This window comes from Charadrius vociferus, unplaced genomic scaffold (genome assembly GCF_000708025.1).
Source record: "Charadrius vociferus isolate BGI_N301 unplaced genomic scaffold, ASM70802v2 scaffold195, whole genome shotgun sequence".
Classification (NCBI taxonomy): domain Eukaryota; kingdom Metazoa; phylum Chordata; class Aves; order Charadriiformes; family Charadriidae; genus Charadrius; species Charadrius vociferus.
The window spans coordinates 4,424,550-4,449,600 of NW_009648539.1; the positions used below are offsets into that span (position 1 = coordinate 4,424,550).

The following is a 25,051-nucleotide window of genomic DNA, read 5'->3' on the forward strand; positions in this document are numbered from 1 at the left end:
AGCTCTTACAGGTGCATTAATTGTGACAGCTGAAAAAGCTAGAAAGCTTTTATTTAGTGGACAACACAATTGATGAACACCAAACACTGAAAGTGTCTCCACAAAGCAACAGACCATTCTGTGTCATTTTCCAGATTGAAACAGATACGATGTTTATTTAAAACAAACAACAAAAAAAAAATTAACTTTGTCAAATATTGATGTTTACACAAATGTTGTAAGGTTCAGCTAAAAAGTCACTCCATTCATGAACAAGATGTTTCTGACATCTTGTAGGAGCATTTCTTTTCCACTTCCCTTTGTGACAAAAAGCCTCTGTTTTAAACCTATCCATAAGGTGTTAAAGATCTTTTATTTCTTTAAGTAAGACTATTCTTCCATCATATAATAAGCACTGATAGCTTAAAAGCCATATATAAAGTTACTTCCATTTGACTCATATTTCCTCTCAACCTTGAGCTTTAGCTGGCTACCCTATATTTTGAATGCTGCTATTTGATATCTTCACACAAATCTATCAGCACCTTTCCCATCATCTTGTTATGTGAATGGTAAAGTGGTTACTATTTATATATCTGTGTAACGGACCTACAAAGTTCTTTGATATTACAACTCATTATTAATAAAAGAAGCCATCTAATTGTGAACAGTAAGTTAGTAAGGGGAAATTAGTAAGTGGTGAAAGCATCAGAAACATTCCGAACCAAGAAGTAGAAGTCTCTCCCTGTTAATATACTCTAAGAGTAAAGCTTACAAATAAAAAACATTATTTTAGGTACTGTTAACTTTCAGATAAACAACAATATTATTTGAATTTATTTAAAATAATTTATTTTAATACAATTACAATTCTATATAAAATTATGAAATAAGGTTATCTTGGAAAATGGACTGAATTGATGAGTGGTAAAAAGTTTCACTTTTGAAGAAGATGCATTATTTTCCCATATTTGACCACCACTGCATATGCATTCAGAAGTCCACACAGTCACAAACTGATGAGGAATGCCTGGGAAGGTATTGAGCTCAAGAAAGCAATAATAAAAAGTTCAAATGCAGTTGATCAAGAAAGTGATGTATTTTACTCCTCTGTTAAGCTGAGAAAAAAACCACCAACCCTCCGTACAGAATATCCTCCACGTCTCTTTTTTTTTAATTGCAGGTTTAAATTTGCTATTCTAATCTAGTTTTCTAATATCGAGCAAACAACAAGAAAATGGGATTAAAGACTCAGAATGAAGAATAAAGAAACCCAAATATGAGCACAAAGAACTTCCATATGTTGCATAAAAAGCTACAAACTTCTTATCACCTCTCCAGGTGACTTTTTTTTTTTTTAATAACAGGTATTTAATGGGATAGTGAAACAGCTGCGTTCTTTAACAATTTCTTCTTCAGTTACCAAAATATTTAGATTATGTTCCTGCAGAGGAATCACTCAGATTTAAGATTCTTGAAAGCATCATTTTCACCATCTCAAGATCTTAATTTTAATAGTTTCTTTTAAATAAAAACTTTCAAATCTTTCTTTCTTTCATAGGACTTGACACTCTCCAGCTTAGTTTATGAGACTCAGACTGATTCATTTTGGGAATATCAATAATTAGCCAGTCTTGCACATGCACCGGGTTGGAAGCTGCAGTGCCCACAGGGTTAGGCTGCAGCTGAACATTAGTGCTGAGCAGCTTGGTGGCATCTTAGGTACTTAACAGTGACAAACACAAGAATAAACCATGCTGGGGGTTTAGCCCTGGAGAGCACAATTACCTTTAAGCAGACAATTCTGTTGATTTCTATGAACTACTCATGAGTTGAAAATTAAGCACCTTCTATTTTTCTTGGCAAACTGGGGACATAAAGGATAATTATGATGAACAAAAGTGTGTCACTTTTCACTTGGGCCTGTTATATTAACCATGGCAAAATCCCCAGTGTGAGCACAGGCAGACCCCAAAGAACAAGTTCATCCATTTCAATTATACTTTTCTCATTTATATCAAACATTTTTGACATGTGTTTACAACTTTTAACTCATTCTTTAGAATTTGTGTGGCACTGGCACAGTTCTTGTAAAACGTAAGGGGCAATAACTTTAGAGAATTGAATCCTGCTGTTTTCACATAAATTAAGTACAGTGGTTCTTCACATGCTGTGAGATCTCCTGTAGTGATTTCTTAATATATTTCAGACCATTTTTCAGAATTAATCCACGGGTAGTGTAAAATATATTACAATTGCTCCTGATTCTATAAGGGGGCTTTAAAATCTGGTTGTAGTCCTACTGAAGGAGAGGCAAAATGTTTTATAAATATTACCTTAATAAATCTCTGGCAAGGTTGTGGTGTATTTGCTTCATACACATGTGGTTCATACACATTCTGTGTATGAAAGAATTTTGTTTCAAGGGTCTATTCAGCCTCATAACTTCTGTCTCTACTTTTTTTTTCTTCCCCCAAGAAAATGTCATTTACTGAAATAGAAGCTGATCAGGCTTATGTTAAACTCAGTAACAGAACTGCCTTTGAATTAAATAGGAGTGAGATCAGTCTCAGACTGAGCGACAGTGAGGACAATTATGGAAGTTATTATACAGAAAAGGGAGATTAAAATTAACAGTGAAACAATTAAGTAGGAAATAAACTAGAGAATACGCACAAAATGAAAAAGGCCAGACTAAAAATACAAACAAAGGCTATGGTTTCCAGAGACAAAGAAATGGATTAGAGGTCCAAATCCTTTTGCAGTTCAGTAGGAGCTGAGTGTCTATCTTTTCTAATTCCTGGCCAAAATTAAACTATTTGAAGGAAAGAATTAGGCAAATATAAAGTCCAAAGAGGGGAAAAAACCCCCAAACCTATCACAATGCCTGAAGAGTACAAAGGGTACGAATAAGGAGCACATCATCAACTACTAACCAAATATCAAGGCTAGATGCTAGCACGGGGTCTAGCCCAAGTGGCGCAATCCTCACCTTGCGCAAGTTCAGGGTTTCGCAAGAAAAGGTGAGATGTGGATGATGGGGTTACACCTTGCTTAGCTGTTCTCTCAGCGGGGCAGACATATGACTATGAAAAATTAGTAAAAAAGAACAAACCCTGCCTTTCACATTGTTACAAGACACAGAGTAAGAATTCAAGTGTTTGTGATCTGTAATTAAGAATGATGTTAGCCAAAAAACCATAAGTGCTTCTGAAGATCTGGATACATTTAAATGTCACATATTAAAGTACACCTTTGAGAAGATAAGGTCTATAAAATCCACTGTTGTCATGAACGCACATGTTCTCAGGATGTCTCATTGAGAAAAACACAAAGTCTGGATAGTCACACCTACTGCAGTAGGTAGCTGGACTTTATCAGTGGTATCTCTACTCTTTCCTTCCCACTTTCTGTCTCTCCACCCCACCCCACTGTTTGGTTTCTTCTTTCTGAACAAATCCTGTTTCCAAATTCCTGCATCATGGCTGAGAGCAACTGACTGAAATTTGAAAGTCTGAGAACGACCTGGGATGGATGAGGGCACTACTGAACACCACAGGTATGCAAAAACCTTCATGCACTCTGTTTACTTTATCCAAGGCAAAACACTGACAGGACTCAGTGATCACCAGGAATCACAGCATATCTGCTTGGTTTTGGCAACTCATATCAATTATACTAATTAATGAGACAAACAAGATAAAGTATGCTTAATTTTAGTGACAGTGTAAATCGCAAGACTTAGATCCCCTTGTCTGTGACGTAACACCTTTGCAGAACTCTGGAATGTAAAGCAGACTGGAAGACAATTGGTATCTCCTGAACAGACCTCTCTCAGAATGGCATGAGTGCTATATCGAACTATTCCAAACAGATCATTTGCCCTTTCCCTATCACTCCGATCACCCAGTGCAGCGCACCCTCTAGGAGAATGCTGCTACAGATCAGGACCAAAAGGACTGGGCACAAGCAAAACTGTTCAGTCTACTATTACCTAATACACCAGACCTTTCTGTGTGAAGACTATGGGCATTTTAACTGCAATCTGGAGTACTTAAAACAATCTTCTCTTTTGCCTCAACCTAATCAGTTATATCTGAGGATATGTACATCATTTTATTGACCTACTTGAGGGAGATGGGTAACGATAAGACTATGTGCCTCCTTAGGGCCACAGTAGCTTTTCATCCCATAGCAGTTCCAACTTGCAAAGACATTACTCATCTTAAATGTAAAGTGTGAATTTCTCAGCGGAGTGTATTACAGAAGTCTAAACGTTATGATCATATCTAATATCTCTCTATTTTAAGTATCTCTATTTAGTATGTCAGCTTAAACTCTATTCATAGGATATGTCACTGGCATTGCTAATTTCGAGTCTCTCTCTTCCATATAATAAATGCTTTCAATTATTTTTCCACTTGCTTGCATTTTTCCAGTTGGCATCACATCTCGTTTCACACCCTTACTTCTAACTTCTCTTTTGCTATGATACCATGGTAATTCTGAGATTAAAAACAAAGATATATCATTCTCATTCTCTCTCTCATATCTGAAGCACTTTCTACTTTGGCATACAAATGCATTTAATAAAATATTGTATTGCTTTTCCTTTTTCTGTACAACCAATAACATTGCTATTAAGTAAGACACGATCTAATGGTTCTATAATACACTGGCCACTTTCTCAGAATTCACTGCTTTGGATGGTTTTAATGCCATGTGATTGGAGTTTTACAATATGACACCTAATCTCTAATTCTGACATGGGACTAAATAATGCTACATTTGGTATTATAAATTCTTACCGCAAGAACACAAATTATTACATATTTAAATATACTTGATTACTTTTCCAGAGAAAATGGGCATACTGAGATAAAATTTACTTACTTTGGGAACCAGTTATCCACTCTAGCACAGAGTCAACACTATGTATTTTCAAAGACTTATATAATACCTCTATTCAGCAAACTATTTGACCATATGTTTAAAGTGTTTTGCTGACTCTCAAATACATTTAACACTTGGTTCTGTGTTTCAGCATATTGACTTATACACCACATCCTCCTACAACCACTGCCTTACAGAGTGTAAAATGGTAGTACAACTTATCAAAGAAATCCTTTGAAATTTTCAGGTGTTACTGGTGTAATTTTGGATCGTGTTTCAGTGTCCTTGGAATATTACAGCATAAAACATACGCAATATGTAGATACAGGTTGTAGAAAAGTCAAAAAGACAAGAGATTGCAAAGCACTTTACCCTCCAAGCAACGCTAGAAACACTGTGCTATAGAGGAATCACACACAATAGATTTGGAATGTAATACCTACAATTTGGAAAACATTTGTCCTGAATATTGTGGATAGACTCAGGAGTATTTAAGGACCTCCTATAAGTGTTGTCAAAAAATTATCAGAAAATTAAAGAGACCACATGTAACATATCTAATTAAATAAACTTGCTATCATGTATATACTGCTACTCTGGTGAGACATAATTGCTTTGGAAATATAGAAGACAGAGGGTGATTACTTAGAGAGGGGCTAACACTAATGACAGCTTTGTAGTTTTGCATGTGCTTATAAAAGCTGAATACAAATTTTTACTTCCCTGCAAAAAAAATCACTGACATGGCTCTTCTCTGTGCCTGAGATGTAGTTGTTACACTCACATGCTTTTGGCTCAATGGCTTTTTATGATCGCTCTCCACTGTAGCTGGTTCTTTTAAAGACTAAATCAGAATCTTGCATAAAATGGGCATTTTAAACTAATGTCTAATATGGCTAGAATGGGTAATCAAAATCTTGCATTTCCAGAGAAATGAATAATCAAGAGAGATCTGTACTGATCTGATCCTGAAACGGTACCTGTAAGCAGTCCTTATGAAAATACTAAGCATATTGCCCATATGGAAAGATGGGTGTTCATGACATGGAGCCAAATGTACCTGCTGTACCTAGCACTTAGTGGATGTTTTGGGGAGAAAGGAGGAGAGACAGAAGAGTTACTGAACAGAAAAGTGCATTTGTCTCCCATATTTATGAATTTCCCAGCATTAATTCAGAGTTTTATAGATACAAGGAAAGTGCATGACCATGCAAAAATGACTTCTAAGAGAAGCAGAAGCTATCCTGTTGAAAAAAAAACCCAATATAATCGGAGGAGGAAATTTTATAAAAATTGTTTTAATGAGCAGGAGGTTACGAAAAATTTTCCTGACAGGTTGCTTCTGAAGGGTATCTTGCATCTATGAGTGTAATACTAATCACTGACAGAGTTGGGATTTATAAGATAAATCAGTAGCCATGCACAGGAAAGCACAACCAGAAATGCTGCTGTACTGGACTGAAAACCTGGAAAGCCAAGACTGGGGAGAAATCTCACAGACTCTGCTCTGTTTGTATAACATTTAACTATGTTAAAAAACAAATAAAACTCTGAATAAGGCATGTGGCAATATATCTAAATCAAAGTTTGGCTTTAAGAACACAGTATTCGACCCCACGCCTTTCTTTGATTGGTCAGTTAAGTAAAGCAGTTATCTCACTCAAGTGCCCCTCAAGATGTTTCCCTCTATGGCAGACAGACAAACAGACTCAACATAATGTGACAGAAACAAATTGAAAAAAAAAAAAAAGAAGACATATGTAAGATAAGCGAGAACAAAGCAGTCCTCACTTAAACTTTGTTGCATTTAGAATATGAGAGTAGTGGTTACATTTTGAGAAGCAAATTAGAGAAAAATCAGACAGCAGAAATGTTCTAGCTCAGAGGCACAGGATTTTGGATGTTGGTTCATTTTGTAGAGTTAAGACTGAGCTGTTTCACAGTTAAAGGAGGACTTAAATTTAGTTTTACATAGCTAAATCTGGATGGAAACCTGTTCCCTAGCACAGCTCCGTGCTGATAAGTACCTCTGGTTCCCACTTTCTTTCCTTCTGTTCAGCAGTGCTTGGGTGCTTCAGGAGGAGGGATGTAGCCTAGTCATACGGCAGTGAAGTTAAGAGCCCCTCAAGGCTGAGCAGACATCAGGACCTAAAATTTGCACCCTGCCACTAGATTCTTCTGCAAGGGAGGGTGAGAAAAAAATGGGGACTGACATCAATAACCGGCTACCTAATGACACTTCTGCTCCATTAGAAGCTGTTTCACAAAAAAAAAAAAGGCATAATTGCTCAATAAAATATAGGTGCTGGCACCTTCCACTTCCTATCGGCCCCTATGTATTCAGAGAGTTATATACTAGTTTGGGAGAGGCGAACAGGATTGTCCTTTTGAAGCCTTTGAGGCACCTCTTTCTACTAGGTGTACACAGAATTTGCTCCCCAGCTGTAGGAAGACTGGATATTATCTCCTTCTCCTGTCTTTTGCTGCTAAGGTTTAGGTGTCTGAAATACAGCTGTGCCCAGGCCCAACTACGGAAGCTAAGACTCTGCACAGAAAATCCTATATGTGCACTTATACTGTATGTTCTAGTGCATCTTGGCACATACTAAAGAGGTCTCCAGTGTTTTGAAATAGTATCACTGAGTAAGTCCTGTGATATTTCACTTCTGTAATGGTTCTAGTCAGCATGGAGGACTTCAGTTGTAATATTGGGATGTATCTGCACCAAGCAGCTTTAAACATCCAAATCTCATGCTTTGAATTATTCTCTGGAAGTAAACTTTCTCTGTCTCCAACAATGACATCAGAAACTCACTCCTAAATAAAGGTGCTGTAAACTGCATCTTTCTAGAGACATGAAGAAGTATCAAAAACATAGTGAGGATAACTCCTAAGTAAGTCTGATATTCTCAGGCAATGGGCTGAGCACAGTCAGGATTTTTTTAGGAGAAAATATTTGATAAATTTAAATGCTGTTCGTATTGTTTTTGGAAAGAATATTCTTGTAGTGAAGTTCTTTCCCTTTCTTTGAAATAGCCTCTATAAGTCCGGCTGCTTCCAGAATTTTGTTTGGAATCCTCTGTTATAAAGGGTTGAGTGCATCACCTAATGCTAAGGATTATAAAGATGCACTGACAAAAGACTACTGTCGGCAATGGTAAGACAAAGTACTTGAGTCTCTGCTCCTCACATTTTAAACCTTTTCAGTTTGTTGTCAAAGTAGGATTTCTGTGACGTAGTTCATGAAAAGCAATATTCAAAATTCTGCCCGGAACTCTAGCTGCCTTATAATGATGCTGCTATTAGTCACACAAATTATTCTTACACTGAAGCTGAGAATGTACTGTAGTTGGAAGTGGTGGCTGGTTGCAGTGTGCAGTTTCCGATACTAGCAAAAAAGCAACAGTGGCCAAAAACCCCTATCAGTTCATGCCGCAAATCCAAACCATAGAAACATCCTTATTACAGGGAGCAATTAAGACATTAACAAGCTTCTAGGTTTAATTTGGTTTCAGAGGTGCTTGTTTTGATTTAACTAGAATATATTTGACATAGGCTTGTGTGAGTTTATAGTGTAGCCTGGAAATAGTTGTAGAAGTCTTTGGAGATTCAGCCAAAAAGACTGACTAAAAAGACCTGGACGAGCAGAAGTCACGAAGCCTAAAATAATATGGAATCTCTAAAGAAAACATAGTAGCTTCACAGATATTACTAGTTGCCATGCTATAAACACAACCTTTAGTAAATTATCTTCATATATACAATTTCAAAACAAGAAAGTACATGTACTCTTTTTAGTTTGAGGCCAAATCCCAATGCACCTGAAGCTTTCACTAGTAATAATAATATAGCTTTGTGCATGTTTCAGAATTTGGTCCCAGAGAATATCCCAGGAAAGAACTAAGAGAATGAGTGATTAAATGGAACGAGACATCCAACTATTGAACTTTTCTGTTTGCATTTCTCACAGAGCTTCCTGCAAGACTATCTTCAACCAGAATATATGGAATTACTTACTGTGCAAAGTGTCTCAAATGTCTTTTCGGAGACAAAGGATCCATCAAGACCAAAAAGAAAAATAGATGCATAAGAAAGCATCCCTCCAAGGATAATAAGGTTGTTCATGTAGGGACTGGACATCTTTATTAGTCTATGGACAAAAGGTGATAGCGCATTAAAGAGGACAAGATTATTGCTAGGCTATTAGAGCAATACAGAAGAGCTTTTCGTAACCAGGCAAACGGATAACCCTTCTTGTAGAACTCCATGAAATCTACAGGCATGCACACTATTTGCTGGTTTATAAAGTCTATCATTGTTTCAGGTTTTGCAATGTTTAGTAAAAAGACCTCCTATTTTACTGATGGATTAATTAGCTATGGTTAATGTTAATAGCAGACAGTCAAACATAAACAAAAAAATTACACTTTCCAGACAGAATAAAAGAACTTGTCTTAACAGATAGACAATCTGTTTCAATGTGAATATATTGCACAGCGATTTCGATTAAATAGTTCTAAAATACCATCTTTCCACAGTTTTAACATTTTCCTTACATATATATATGTGTATTGATGACAGACTCTACAAACACAGCATTTAAATACGAAAGAAGTAGTGACAGCAGTAACATGAATGCCTTACTTCTGATTTCTGTTTTTGATGTTAAAGAACAAGAAAGCACTGGCCATTATCATTCCTAGGATGGTGAGGGCTGAGAGGATGCTGTAGAGAGGCAGGGAGATCTTGCGTAGCTCCTCTTGTATAATTGTTTTGTCCTTTGGAGGCTCCAGTCCTAAAATTACAAGAAGAAAAAAGGTTAAAGCTTAGCCAGATGTAGAGTTTCTCTAAGAAAATATGTGTCTCTCCTCAGTATTATACCTCAGTTTAGCAGATTTAGCAACTCTAAACCAGATCAGTAGTTGATAAAATGATTGACTTTGATAGACATATGTTAGTCAGATTGATTGACAAGAAGGTTTGTACTTCTGGAGCAGGTAAACATCCTCTTTGGAAGAAAAAACACAACAAAAGCCTAATGCAGAACCCCATAAAATATATGCTAACTATCCTTATTTTAAAGTGTAAATAAACACCAAAATGCATACTATGACTGTAAAATTTACAAAGAGGTTATGCTGTCCTGAAACAGGTGACAGAGAAACTAGTAGAAAACAGAGGGCACCGTTTCTCTGCATGCTTCCATTATCAGCAGGGCAAATTCAAACATCCTGTCTAGATATTTATCACAGATGGAGACCAGCCTTGGTGTGGCATCACTGAGGCAGGGTCTCATGGCTTCGGCTGGGATGGGGTTGACTTTCTTGCTAGCAGCTGGTGTGGGGCTATGTTCTGGATTTGGGATGAGAATGATATCGGTAGCACGCTAATGTTTTTCATTGTTGCCAAGCAGTCAAGGCCTTTACTGCTGCTCACACCGCCCTGCCAGCACGTAGTCTGGGGGAACACAAGAAGTTGGGAGGAGACACAGCTGAGACAGCTGATACCAACTGTCCAAAGGGATAGTCCATACCATATGACTTCACGCTCAGCAAATAAAGCTGGGGGAAGAAGAAGGAAGGGGGGGACCTTTGAAGTGATGGCCCAAGTAACCGTTACACGTGATGGAGCCCTGCTTTCCTGGAGATGGCTGAGCACCTGCCCATGGGAAGCAGTGAATGAATTCCTTGTTCTGCTTTGCTTGTGTGCGCGACTTTTGCTCTACCTATTAAACTATCTTTTTCTCAACCCATGAGTTTTTCTCACTTTTACTCTTCAGATTTTCTCCCCCATCCCAAGTTGGGGAAGTAAGCAAGCAGCTCATGGTCCTGGTTGTGGGCTGGGGTTAAACCACAACGCAGGGGCTGATGGCTCTAGGTGGGTAGGGCCGGGGAAGCCCCGGGAAGGTGGACACCAGCCAGGGTCATTAGTGCCCTCAGGACTACAGAATGGAACAATGTGGAAAAAAATAGATAGCAAAGGTTTTATAGGGACAGACCCACTTTTCAAATCCCTGCAGATGTGGACTTGAATGTCTGTACTTAAAAAATATGTTTAAAGTCATGTGCTTGATTGACAATCAGCTTCCACTAATTAAAGGCTTCTCAGTGTAATGAGAAGAATTACTTTCCAACAACTGCAGTAAAGGTCTGCATTCCCCACTTCCCACACTCCATTTTACCTGCTTACTAAATTTCTCATCAGTGCAGGGGATTGGCAAAAGGTTTTCTGCATCACAGTCTTCCTTCAAAAAGGGATTTGTGTGCCCCACAATGCCTGAGCCTGTCCTTTCACACCAGCTCTCCATGGGGCTGTGAGGACAACCACACGGGGCCGAGCAGCTTCACTGCACAAAACAGCTGCACAGGCAGAGCTCTGTGGACCCACTGGTCACAGACCTGTGAGTAACTGACTAGCAGCTGCCATAGCTAAATTTCACACTCACTCTTCTGCTTTGCACCTAGAAGAATATTCAAGGATTTATACAATAAAATAGCTTTATCCAGACCAGTTAAGCTGAAACAATTCAGACGATGGAAACTTGCTATCTTTTGGTCTTTACAGCCAACATCCAAAAATATTTCTTTTCAGGCGATCACAATAAAGTGACAGTCAAGGGACCATTTGCTGATTTGACATTGGAGAAAAGTACCTGAGATTTTCCCCTTTTCTCTTTCCCACCTCAGAGCATGCATTTAGAGTGTGTGACACTTTACAAAATTAGGCAACAAGTAACGAGCCAAAAATACAATAAAGCACATGCCTGAATTAAAAAAACTAATATTAAAGAAAAGAAAACTCACCCTGCTGTATCTAAAACATACAGACTATATTGATGATTTTTATTTATTAACTATAAACAACCAGTGGTTCTACAAAATGTATTTTGTCTTATTTGTGTAATGGCCATTCAATTCTATTGCTTCTAATATCATGAATTATTGTTCTCTTGTGTGCAATTTTATGCAATGGTTTAAACAGGGCTATATTTACTGCTCTTCATTTCAAATACTTAAATTTGCTAAGTTTTTTATACTGCCTAGAAGATGTAACAACAGTGTCCTCCACATGGAATACATGACTGCCTCAATGACAAGTTAAGGTGGGTAAATGGAGAAGGTTCATCATGAGTCACGTAATGCATTTTACGACAAATATAAGACAGGCTAAGGGTGGAAGGAACACCAGGTGTGGTCAGAGCAAGAACTAGGAGTCTGATCCTGAAAAAAGCCTGAACAGAGTGTTTTTACCCATCATCTATTGTCCATAAAAGCATGGAGTTATGGACAAAACCTATCTGCTGTTACTTGGTTCATCCTGCGTATATTGTATGGAAATGAACGGTATTGAATCAGTATTCAACTACATCATCAGTTCCTCCTTGCAGCAAAAAATAAGCTGCTGGGTCCCAGACTTTGGCAACTGGGACAGATTCCACACTCTTCATTTACAAAACCTCATTCTCCAGACAGGTGTGAGAAGTGCATGTAGCTGTGCTCTCTTAAGTCCAGCAAAGGATACCAAAAGGAAAGGTGGAGAGCTCCAGCAAATGGGCAAGCAGTAGTGGATTAGATCACTGCAGTGACACTCCAGTCATGCTCATGCAGACCTTGGGTGTTGGGACACTGAGTCTGGTGTTGTAGAGCACTGGATACAGCAGCCTGATACTCATTCACCCCTCCCAGGGGACACCACACAGATCTCATGAAGCCGACTTTACTTTCTGTTGCTGAATTGCACCATAGCAGACCTTAAAATTAAATCTTTTTTTTTACCTTTAGAAATAACATATATGCCCATATTCAACAGGAGAAACCCTTAGAACTCATTTCAGCTGACATCTGGCTTCCATGATCATAAGCTCCGAAGGCTGCGGGTCTGCCCACACTTCAGCTGCTGTGAGGGCAGAGGAAGTTCCCCTGTTAACCTTGGAGCAGCACGGGATAAAAAACGGCAGGAAGACAGAGCAACAGAGGGTATATGCCTGCTGCGGACCTTGGGAGTGCTGAACACCCTCTCTGTCCCTGTTTCACATGGGCCACCTTAAAGCCAGTCTTGGTATTTTGAAATCCTATTTTCTAACTGCCTAACAGACACCTGCAAAGAGAAACCACCTCATCCTCCTTGTGTGTGCAAACAGAGCACATGAGAGCATCCATCAGGTGAGATGAACTGGGGAGTGGGAAACGGGGATGAAATTAGAACATTATTGATCAGTGGAGATGAAACAGAGACATATCTTCAGCTTGTTTTCAGTTTGTTGAAATATCAAAGAAGATTTGTGTACACATAAATTTGAATTTGTCCTGGTCATTGGAATGAAAAACAAGTGTACAATATCAAAACATTGTGATTTTCTGTTCAGAATTCTCCTATTTTTTATAAGCACAGCCCAGTTTCTTTTCTCTTTACACAGTGTCACAGCTTTTTGATATTAAAAATCCTAAAGCAGTTCTTTAACAGCATGCAGTCTTACAAACTACATACAGCTATCCATGTCATTCCTGTACTTCTTTCCAGTTTTCTCTCCTACCTTGGAACCTGATGCTGTTGTTGATTATTTCCAGTGTGTCAGCCACAGCATTGTACTCTCCCACCTTCACTTCCTTTCTTTCTGCAGAGAAACAAACAAGATTGATTGTTTATGGCAGTTCACATGCTCTCAATTATTTAACTGGTTTTGCCTTCTTTTTTTTTGACAGTACATCAAAAGGAAATATGCCTGAAGTGCATGAATTATTAAAGCAGAATGCCAGACAGCTAACATCATTAAAAGAAATATTTCTGATTCTTTAAAGAAACGGAAAGTATTTTTAAGAACTCATTTACATAATCAGGGAATTGTTGTTATCAGGCACAGAGATCTCCAGCTTAAAGATCACATACTTACTTACTGGCTCACACCATGCAGGACATTTTGCTGTGAGAACAAATATTGCTAAATCACACGTTTCGCTCTCATTTAAACAACTAGGACATTTTGCTTAGTGAAGTATTTCCCAGGGGAGCCATAGTGACAGGCTCCAGCCAGTATGGAGTAGACTGGCTAGTTAATAGATATGCTGGGAATCTAATCTCTTATTCTGACTGGGAATTAGCAACTCATTAGTACCCTGACTGCAAAACATACTATGTTATATAATTAAAGCCAATGTGCACTTGAGCTAAAATTTTACTGTTACTCTCATCTGCTATTTTGGGACTATCGTCACATATATGGCCTTCTTGTACCTAAGGGAGTAGAGTAACACAGATATAGGAACTTGGCTGCTGCCTTGGCCACAGAGGCTGCAACGCCGGCACATATTTGTCCCACCCTTCTGATGACATCTGCCATCAATTAATGTCTGCTATTTCTGTTGGGGTTTTGGTATGGCTTAGAAATGCATGAACCTACTAAATTACCACTTTTACACTAAAACTTTTACATTGTGATCAGAGACTTATAAACCACAGGCACATTGGCTAAAGTTTTCTTTGATGAGCTGGCTCAGCAGAGCCAAAAATTTCCTTTCAGGCCTCTATGTCTGGGCATGCACAAACCAATTTACATTTAAATTCTGAGCTCATGACCCTATTTGTGAAACTGATTTTGGGAGCTGATGATCTTGAACTAGACGGCAAATTTGAAAAGACTGTATTTCACCCAACAGCTCCACATTAACCTTTCCTCCTTTCTCACTCAAAGTGATTGTGCCTGTTCAGCTCTGCTGAATGGAGCAGCTAGCTCCATTTTAGTAAAATCTGCAGCCTGATTAATACTAATCTGAGAGCTCAAAGGAGGCAAAAGTTTTCCTTACATAAACCACACTTCTTGTTAAAATTGTTTATGCAGAATTGTAGACTGGGCTGCAAACCTTGCAGAAATAACTGGGCATTTGCTATACCCCCACCAAAAAGTGGAATTTGCAGTTCTGAAAACTGATTTGCCTTTCACAGGAGCACAATCCACCTGTGGGGCCCCAAGCCTGGTTTGGAATAAAAGCACAATCCCCTGGTCTCAAGCAGCAGTTTCACAAAGCCCATCCACACAACATTACATACTCTTAGGACTAAATACAAGTTTATACTTTCCATCACCGTCTGAAAATTCTCTGTGAAATAGATATACGTATAAATTCTTGACAGTCTTAAACAATAAAATCTTCCCAGTAGTCATCTAAAAGCTGAAACGGTTACTGCTAAAAACTGAACCAATTCACTTCTGTCTGTATTTGTAGTATGACAGCTTTTACCTGTAGATCTAAAACATCAAAACACAACCTAGAGAGAAGAGAGACAAACACCAGAATGCATACTGACATACAATTTGCACATTAGATGCCAGATAGTCCACAGCACCTACTTATACTAAATGGGGAGGACACACACCTTGGTGCCGGTCTTGCCACAACTTTACAGCAACAGGGTAAAACCTGACAGCTCTGATGAACAACAAAGAGAAAAGACTAATTGCTCCACAAATATTTCTGTATGGAGCGGTTACTGGAACTAGATTAGATGCGAGAAGCACATAAGAGGTGGGGAAGCATACACAGCAGAGCGTAAATCTGTGGTTTACTGGTTTCGGTACTGCAGTTGAGAAACTTTTTCTGTGATTGCTTCACGTGACATAAAATGCCATTCCTTCTCAACATTGATAAATTCTTACATGGCTTCCTTTACAGATGAAAGTAACACTGAGAATATGCCTATGATGGTAACTGCAATGTGGTGTAACGTAGATGAAGTAGCCTTCAACTAGCTAGCCCAGGCACCAGGAGACAGCCCTTGTAGGAACGGAGCTTGGTAGAGCTTTGGAGGAACAAACTTCCATGGCGGACTGAGCTGAAGAGCGAGATTCTTTTGGACTTAGAAACACAAGACTATGAAAAAAAAAAGTGTTTAGTTCCTAGGAACCACATTATCAATCCCTTGTCCATTTCAAACGGAAAAGGACAGTTCATAGAGCACATGCCAAGGTTTACTGAAGTCATGAAATGTCATAAAGATGTTTGATATCTTAAAGTAGTTGTAATTGGGGAAAGTAGCTTACGAGGGAAATACACCATATTTTTATTGAGAGGAAGGATATACTATCCCTGTCATAGTATGATTACAGGAGTGCTGAGGGGGAGACACAAATAGTCTTTGTGCTCTTCTGTACTCCCAGCAAACCACAGCTGTTTGTTTTTCAGTTCCCCAAGCACAAGTGGTGATCAGTGACAGTCACCTTGAAATATTAATTAAAGGAAGCGAGGAGGCAGCTGTATGACTGTCGGGATCTCATGCATAGGCCAACATAGCTAAGAATGGGACTGCAGGCTCTACTTTTCTATATGCCATTCCCTCAAGTTCCCTTTGGAAACTCTGAATTACTCAATTCAGTTTACTGATTGTATAATGTAGCTCATATCTGTCAAAATCTCTGTGTGTTCAACTAGAAAAGGACAGGAGGAAGTGAAACTCCTTAAAATAAATACATCAACAAAATACACAATATTCAGAATACAATGCTTGGCTTTTCTCAGTAGTCCTTTCATTATTTTTAACTTGTTCTTTCCATACTCATGACAGAGATACCATATTGAAACCCCCCTGCTCAGGTTAAAATGAGGAAGAAAAACACGAGGGAAAATACACTTGTTTTGTGAGATAATGTTTGTCCATACCATGACAGGAGCAGTGTGATTTTAGAACTTGAACGTGCAGCTGTTTTTTCACACAGGAACAGAAAAGTATGAAAACTAACGAACCCAAAGAAAACTGGCCCAGAAATATGTGACTGAAAATTATGCCTACCAGAATTATAAACAACTAATTCTTCTCATTAATTGTCACAGAATAGATTGCTGATAAGGTCAAGATGAAAGCGTTCTGCCAACAAAGAACTGAACTACTCTTAAAGGTGAATTAAAATATTTTCTTCTACATGTTTTATTACAGAATTTTATAGCACACTTTAAGCAACTCCAGACAAATTGTCACACTACCACTTAATTAATTAGACCACATTTCACAAAGGTAGTACAACAGATTTTTAATTGCATGTCAGGTTTCTGTTGAATAAAAGCTTGTTGAATAATCCTGCAACTGACATCAACTGAGTGAAACAAACTTACCAAATTGCACAATATTGTGATTGCCAGTATGACTGCTAACCACTTAGATTGAGAATTTTCAGATGAAACTATGCTTAGTTTCAGTTCCTTTCACTGTATGTCATAATTTCCATTTCCACCACATTTTTATAAGTGTACTTATTCACACCTCATGAACATAGTTTCCACTGAGAGATGATTAAGGATGAGAGAAAGCACTTGCAATGCACACGAGATGGGACAGATGGATTTCCTTTGTTTTCCTCTATGTAGACAATGCTCACTGGCTCCTAATGACAGCAAGACTTTGTCTATGTCTAAAGTTTATAGCACCTTCAAGTATGTCAGTCTGACTGAAACTGTTCAAATGACCCTAGTGGTGATGCAGTTAAGCCAACATAAAAATGTTTACATCAGTATAATTACCAGTATAATTTATGCCTATAGTACTTAGGGCACTCTGAACTAACACAGTATCCTACAAAGTTACAAAAAGATACGTATTGACATGTGAATGCATTAATGACCTCCTACACATCTAGCTGATTATACCAATGTAAAAAACTATGTCTAGTCCACCAGAATAAAGACAAATTAATAGGTCTGCCCTACCATAGTGCCCATGGTGCCCAAACCACATGGCTGTAAATTAAAATTAAGGACCTCAAATCTCTAAATAGCCTACCATAGCTTGACACTATTTATACTTTGTTATGTCACTGCAGATTTTTATGAAGTTAGAATTCCATGCAAACTACAAAGGTAAACATGTGCAAGTGATGAGTATTCACTCCCCAGCAAATATAAAGTGAATTTTAAAGTAAACTTAATAAACTTACTATGGACTATTCTCAAGACAAGCTAAGGGTCACTGAGGTTTCTCATCTAAAGGGCACTTAGGCTATTCTCAACTTTGAAGCAGCAGAAAAAAAAAAAGACACAACCTATAGCTGAAAGAATACACAATATCTTGGTCTAAGTTTGTCCTGAAAAACATCCCTGCATAACGTGCCACCTCCACGTCTCCTTCTCCTTGGGAAGTTTTTCAAAATTTTTTTTACATAGCTCCTCCCACTTCTCCATTCAGGAAATGATCACTGTACTCCCTGAAAACCTTACTCTGACATCAGTTTAACTCCCACTCTTTGTCAGCTGCCCCTCTTGCTTAACCATTGTAATTCAGTGGGAGCGATCAGATGCTTAGCACATTAGAAGACCTTGCTGCATATTCAGCACTTAGCAGCCTCCCTTAGGATCCAATATTATTAAACCTTGTCCTACAACAAAAACATTTAGCTCTTGCACATTGTTCCTCATCCATGCATTGCAGTCCAACAGGACTGCTGGCAGATATGGGAAATATTTACTCATCAGATCTCAGAAGAGTTTTGGAAAATGCACAAGTGGCTGCCAGCAGGTGAAGCTGAGCACGGACCATACACACTTGAAATGTTTAAAGATACTTAGGAAGAGAATAAGACTTGTATAATTTGGAAAAATTTTCATTTCAAATTTCAAATCATCCCCTAGACACGAATCAAAAATCATGCCACTGCGCAAGTATTCACACTTTCAAGGACACATCCAACTTATCTGAAAGTTTACCATTTGCAAGCTATTGGCAACTCATGGAGAGGTTCAGTCTAGAGACAGGGTGAAGGCTACACAGATGCATTACATCACGGTGTCCTGAGGCTCGCCTTTCTCCAATTTGGTTTCTGGTCACATTCCCTTTTAAAAAGTGAATGTTTTTCTTTAGCACTTTAAACTGTCAGTCACCTAGCCATCATTTGTCACTGACAGGTCTTAGCTCTTCTTTCTCATTCCCTCTATTGCCTACTGCGAAGGCTCCTGAAGAGCTGATGTGCCGCACAAAGCGACAGCAATCCTGTGACCAAGGCTATTCAGAGAACAAGTCCCAAGAAAGAAGATGGGCTGAACACAAGTAGTGAAAAACCTAAGCTGGAGACTGCAAGCTGATGACAAGTCCGAGAACACTTCCCATATTTCAGTAAATCCTGCGTAAATTGACTGCAAAGTCTCTTCTAACCTGTCTTACTTTTGTCTCGCTCATTTTGAAAGCTGTTTCACAGGGTAACGATCTACCACAAAAGCTGGAAATGCTGTTTTAAATGCCTTTACATTACTGAACTAAACCTAGCATCATGAAAGCTAATTTCCTTCAGAATAAATACAGAAACATTTCATGTTGTAGATCCTGTAGAAACTCTTAGTAAATTAATGTAATTTTAACTTTCATAATATATCCTTGTCAAACAAGACTGGGAAGCTTTTCAGTTATCCTTATCACATATGAGCAATAACCAATAAATGTTGAAAGTTTCCAATTAAAAAAAAAAATCACAAGAAAAGCTTATAAATAATGAATGAGCAAAGCCTTTTTCATGAATTTCTATCCACGTGTAGGCAACCATTTCTTTGTTTAAAGACAGAAATGCTGAGATTAAGAATCACAGTTCAAATAAGGAAGAAAATGTCAGGTCAGATAGAAGATTATCCTTCAGCAGAAGCTGCCAGAAAAGAAAGAATCAAGGAAGAAAAATGTGTTACCTTTGCAAGGATTTGAATTACCACAGGTTTTACTCTTGTAATTAGAATTAAAAATCTGTTTTGCCCCAAAAAATACTACCTTCATCTTTAACTCCTGCACAACTATTTCCTTCATTTGAAGTTCTTGTCTAGGGCTTTATTTCTGAGATGCTGGATTCCAGTGCACACAACATACAGGAAATCCTGAGTTATGAAAGCAGTATATATAGCAAGCGATAATTACTCTTCATAGCCAGTTCTCAGGTCCTATCTTTCCTTCATCCATAAAGCAAAACAGACAGAAAGGTTAAACCAGCCAAAGGCCAAAGAGCGTATGTCAGCCTTAGAGTCAGGATAAAAGCTAAGAAGTCTTAACCTTGGGCTGATTTCACTATGTTAGTAATGGTATTGAGCCAACAGGACATAGCAAGCAAGTAAGCAAGCAGCTAAAATGTCATTAAGTATCCTGAACTCATAAAAAAATCTAGTCATTTTATAGCCCAAGAAGATTCTGCCATAAAAAGTTCAAGCATCTGCATTTTTAAAAGCTTATAAAAATTAATTTTACTGATTCTTTTTAACCTTTGTTTTTACCTTCCTGATTTTACATCTGTCTCCGATTCTGCTTCTTGGACTGGCTTCTAGCTCTGCATAGAAATTTAGTAATATAGTTCATGGGGATTTAATACCTAAATATCTTAGGCATTTATATGTTACGTATCAAAGAGCTATACAATGAAATAAAAAATAATGACTCTGAGTTTTAAACAATTACTTCTTAAAAACTGAATTGTTAACACCAACATCATTCAGGAAACTGAGAAAGCTATAAACAAATACACAATAACGAAGGCAGATTATCCATGAAGTATAATGACAGGTGTGATGAAGCAAGTGTACAGAGTTTACATTAACTCTCCTAAAGAAAAATTTCCCATTTCTTAGGATGCTTAATAAATTCCTTCAAACTTTAAATGAGGTTGTATCGGATATCAGACTTCTTTTCCAGTTTAATACTTCTAGCATAAAATCTGAACTGAGAATCATAATCAAACTCTATAAGCACTGAAGCATATGTCAGTAATTTGAATTACCTTTAACTCCGTTAAGGAAGTTTACAGATAACAAACAAATATTCAAACAGGTAGAGTATGATTGTATTTTAGGATACATGCGTGTGGAATAACTGCAACATCTCAGTCCAGTTAAGGGTTTTCCTATTCTATTGTTAATCCTCCTTTATGATTTGATTAACTTTTCAGAGAATGAAAATCGACATCATTCTGAGAGTTTATTTGCCAAAGCAAATTATTCCTTGAAGTCATTCAGTACCTCAGAGTGTAAGTATACATGTGTTTTTTAATATTAGTATTTATCTAAACATAACATGGTCTACAAACAAAAATTTATATTTATTTCACTTATCACTCAGAATCACCTCTTCCTAGCAGAGTCCAAAACCAGTGTGCTTTTTTTGACTCAGAATTCACAGTGAGAAATAGCACTGAATGTGTAAAACTGCAGGCAGCCACCATGTGAAGCAATTTTCTCAATTATTAAATAGTAACACAACTTTATTTATTGTCGTGTGCCTTTAAGTACCTTTACTCTCATACACTAGTCCATTTTCTACAGCGGGTGTGCGAGGAAATCAAACTGTGCAGACACACAGGCTTGGGCTGGCTTCCCAGGAGACCTCCCAGGAGCTTCCCAGGTTTGAAGGGCCATCCAGGCAGTGACAGGTTTCGACACGGATGCCACTTATCTGCAGAGAAGTCCCCCTGGCAGCAGCCCAGGGCCCAGCAGCAGCTCCATCTGTCAGAGTCTCTCCGGGAGAGGGACGACTGAAGAGGGACTGTGCAGGAGGTGGAGGTGCCAGTGACAGAGGCTGTGGCCACGTTTTTGTCACCTCTTGAGCTTGATTTCAAAGAGCTGAAATGTCAGAGACCATGAGGCACAATTCAAGATACATCACGATACTGCACTAATTCAAAGATAAGGGTCCGAAAACCTATCATAGGATGGCAGCGTATCCATTTTGACAATATATGAGACTTCCAAAGAAACACAAGATGACAGAGCAATAGTGTTTCCAGATTTCTTATCCAAGGGGAATAAATGCAATTATTATTTATCTGGTGCCCTGGAAACTGAGTCTGAGTAGGCACAGTGTGCACTATCAGGAGAGTCTGGCAAAAGAAAGATTTGAATAATTACCAAATTACCAGAGAATGTTTTTTTCATTAACCCAAAAGTTACTTATTAACTTAAGTCAAATTCAGCAAGCAGTGCCATTTAGGGAAGAAATGACTGGGAATAGCACTGCTGTCAGTCTTTTCTGACTCATCAGGTTAAAGTTAATCTATATCCGAAAAAATGCAAGACCCCCAAGACAGTAACCTAATCCCAGCTTCCGTCTGCTGTCTCAGCATTTAAGCTTTCCAGACAAACCTGACAGAAGGTGTGACTGGCCATCACCAGGGGGTGGCCTGACAGGAAAGACAGCCAGGGGGACCGGATGACCCTGACTTCTGCCCAGCTGCACACTCTGGTTGAATCAGACAGAAGATCAGGGTGACCTTTTCCTCCTCCGGTATGTCTAATATTCACAGAATTACAGAATGATAGGGGTTGGAAGGGCCCTCTGGAGATCACCCAGTCCACCCCCCCTGCCCGAGCAGGGTCACCTACAACAGGTTGCACAGGACGGCATCCAGGCGGGTTTTGAATGTCTCTGGAGTGGGAGACTCCATAACCCCTCTGGCCAGCCTCTGCCAGTGCTGTGCCACCCTCAAAGTAAAGAAGTCCCTCCTGATGTTTACATGGAACTTCCTATGTTCAAGTTTGTACCCAGTACCCCTCGTCCTATCACTGGGCACCACTGAAAAAAGACTGTTCCCATCCCCCTGGCACCCTCCCTTTAAGTATTTGTAAGCATTGATAAGATTCTCCCTTGGTCTTCTCTTCTCCAGCCTAAGTCCCTCAGCCTTTCCTCGTAAGAAAGATGTTCCAGTTCCCTGGTCATCTTTGTAGCCCTTTTCTGTACCCTCTCCAGCAGTTCCCTGTCCTTCTTGAACCGGGGAGCCCAGAACTGGACAAAATACTCCAGATGTGGCCTCTCCAGGGCAGAGTAGAGGGGAAGGATAACTTAGCACTCTAGCATTTGATTTGATTTTCTCGTGGATGCCCAAAAGAAGTGTTTCACTACACTTATTGAAACACATTACTTATCTAACAAAAATTTTAAATTCAATTCAATCTGGAGTAATGCTTATTTTTTGCAGTTGAGAAGTGTGGTCATGCACAGCACAACTGCTGACAGTAGCCCCTGTCTGTTGACAGTTTCACCTGACCTGAACAGTGCCACCAAAATCCATGTTTTCGGGGACTGCTCAGACATACAGAACAAGCTGCGTGATGCAGTCTTCCTTTTGAGCGTTGGGTGGCCCTTCCTCATTTATACGATAATCAAACTTAAATGCATAACGTGACAGAAAGAAAAATGTCCCCCACCACAGAAGACACGTGCTCGGCCAGAGGACAGGAGCAGAGCTGCATGCCAACTATTGCAGAGATGCGACGAAGCGACTGAGAGTCGCCTCACAACAAGGTTGTTTCCCTGCGCTCAGCAAGGCACGCCTGCTTTCTGGCAATCTCACACAATGCAGGGACAAAACAAAAGCTCTGTTATCACACATTTGGACGCATACCTATGAGTATATGATTAGGGCCTTCCCTCGCCATCTGCCAGGGCTGTGCTTCCCCTGCCCTGGGGAGGGGAAGGCTCAGCACATGCTGAGAATCCTCGCGGCAGGCGGTGCCTGGTCTGCTCCAGCTGCGAGGTCAGAAAACTAGATGCTCTGGCTTCCTCCTTATGCACCGCATCCTTAAACTTTTTCAGAGTTAAGAGGCACATTATTTAGAGCTTGGAGTTTGGCAATTACCGTGCCTGAGATGGGAGGAGAGCAGCAGCTGTTGTGCTTATTACAAGTGTTGGATCTGAATTACTCACTATGTCCTTGAATATCCACTCTTGCCATTACACCAGGTGGCCTGTGAGAACACTGCAGCACGTGAAGAGCTTTGAATATCTTCTTCATCATTCAGGGTCAAACCCAAAGGCAGAATTCCCACTGCCCTCATACTAAGATACAAAATAAGGTATCTGAGGCAGCATTGAACACATTTATACAAAGCTGCAAACTCTATTCTCTTTTCTGTCTTGTAATTTGTACAGCAACTGCCAGGGTTTTTTTTCCTGTACAAGAAAGCCAGTTTTGACTCACCCAGGCTCTTTTATTCCAGCTACTTTGCTCAGGAAGAGGAGGGGAAGCATTCCAGAACAAAATTTAGAGCAACAAAGAGCCCACCTGTGTAATAACCTACATCTACAGGTGACCCCTTGCTGAGGTATAGCCGAGACTATAAAGGCACACAAGTGGTGATACTCCCCTAGATCACTCTTCCAGCTTCCACTGCTGAGATGAACTAGAGAGCCATCACTCGGAGAACCATCGAAAGCCACAGGCATTGAGCCTTTCAGGCTCTAGTCGCCCCCTGACAATCATCTCCCCATGCACAAGCCTGGCTCGGGGCTTAGAGCCACATGGGACCACTGGTTGTATTTGCCTGTCCTCGGGGAGTTATGCTTCCCATCAGGGACAGGATTGTCACTGCTACATTTAGAGATGGCACAGCAGCGAGTGAGAAAACAAGAAATGTTACACAAGCCCAGGATGCCCATCAAACCCAAGAATCGCATGACTCATAGGGTGAGAAAAGTGTGTTTGGCAGCACTACTTTGAGTGTTTTTACAAGCGGAGGTAGCTGCTGGGAAATTCCTCTTCAAAGTCTGTGTTTCTTGCCTCTCTCTTTGACCCTCCAAGAGGCTACCTGAGAAGTTTGGAAAGTGTGGGGTACCTACCAGGAAGAGGTGCACTGTAAGACCGTAAGCATATGTGTAAGGAACCTAAAGGCTGGGGCACTAGCCGAGGGGGCCAGGTGGTAATGCTCTGCAGCCCTGTGTCCTAAGGCACTGGAAGACATGAAATCTCTGTGCAAAATATTGGCAGCTAGAAAAAAATGACCATGCCCTATTCAGTTCTCACAGGCTTTAAGAGACAGATTCAAGAGATGGATCCGCTCACGGGAGACTGGTGATCTACAAAAGAAGTGGTGGATTTTCAAAAAACAGCATTTGAAATGTTCTGTGTACCAGCCCAGCCCAATAGACTCCTACAATATTTCTCACTTTATGAATATACATTTGACTCAGTTGTTTTTTGGTTGGGTTTTTTTTGGATGTAAGTGTATGTGAATTGTGTATCAGGATGAGGCCAAAACAGTTTTGGAAAGTAAGATGATAGCAACAGTCAAATTAGAATTTAACTCACCCTGATACACATTTTTCATGTTGGTAGAGCTGTTTGGCTTCCTCCAGTTAAAACCAGTACCTTTTATTAGGATGCATTCTAGTCTTAAACTTCAAAATTTATCACCACTAATACTTGTTTATTTTTTCTTTTAAGGTTTAAACTTAAAGGAAAAAA

The 25,051-nt window shown here is 39.2% G+C and overlaps 1 protein-coding gene across 1 annotated transcript in view; it reads right to left on the reverse strand.

Moving 5' to 3' along the window:
• The window catches only part of GABBR2 (gamma-aminobutyric acid (GABA) B receptor, 2), a 480,368-nt gene that overhangs the window by 160,323 nt on the left and 294,994 nt on the right, over positions 1–25,051 (reverse strand). Inside the window, exons 9-11 of the mRNA XM_009885919.1 lie at positions 13,406–13,486; positions 9,517–9,667; positions 8,890–9,022 (exon numbers count right to left, since the gene is read on the reverse strand). Coding sequence (XP_009884221.1) covers positions 8,890–9,022; positions 9,517–9,667; positions 13,406–13,486 — 365 coding nt within the window. The remainder of the gene's footprint in view (positions 1–8,889; positions 9,023–9,516; positions 9,668–13,405; positions 13,487–25,051) is intronic.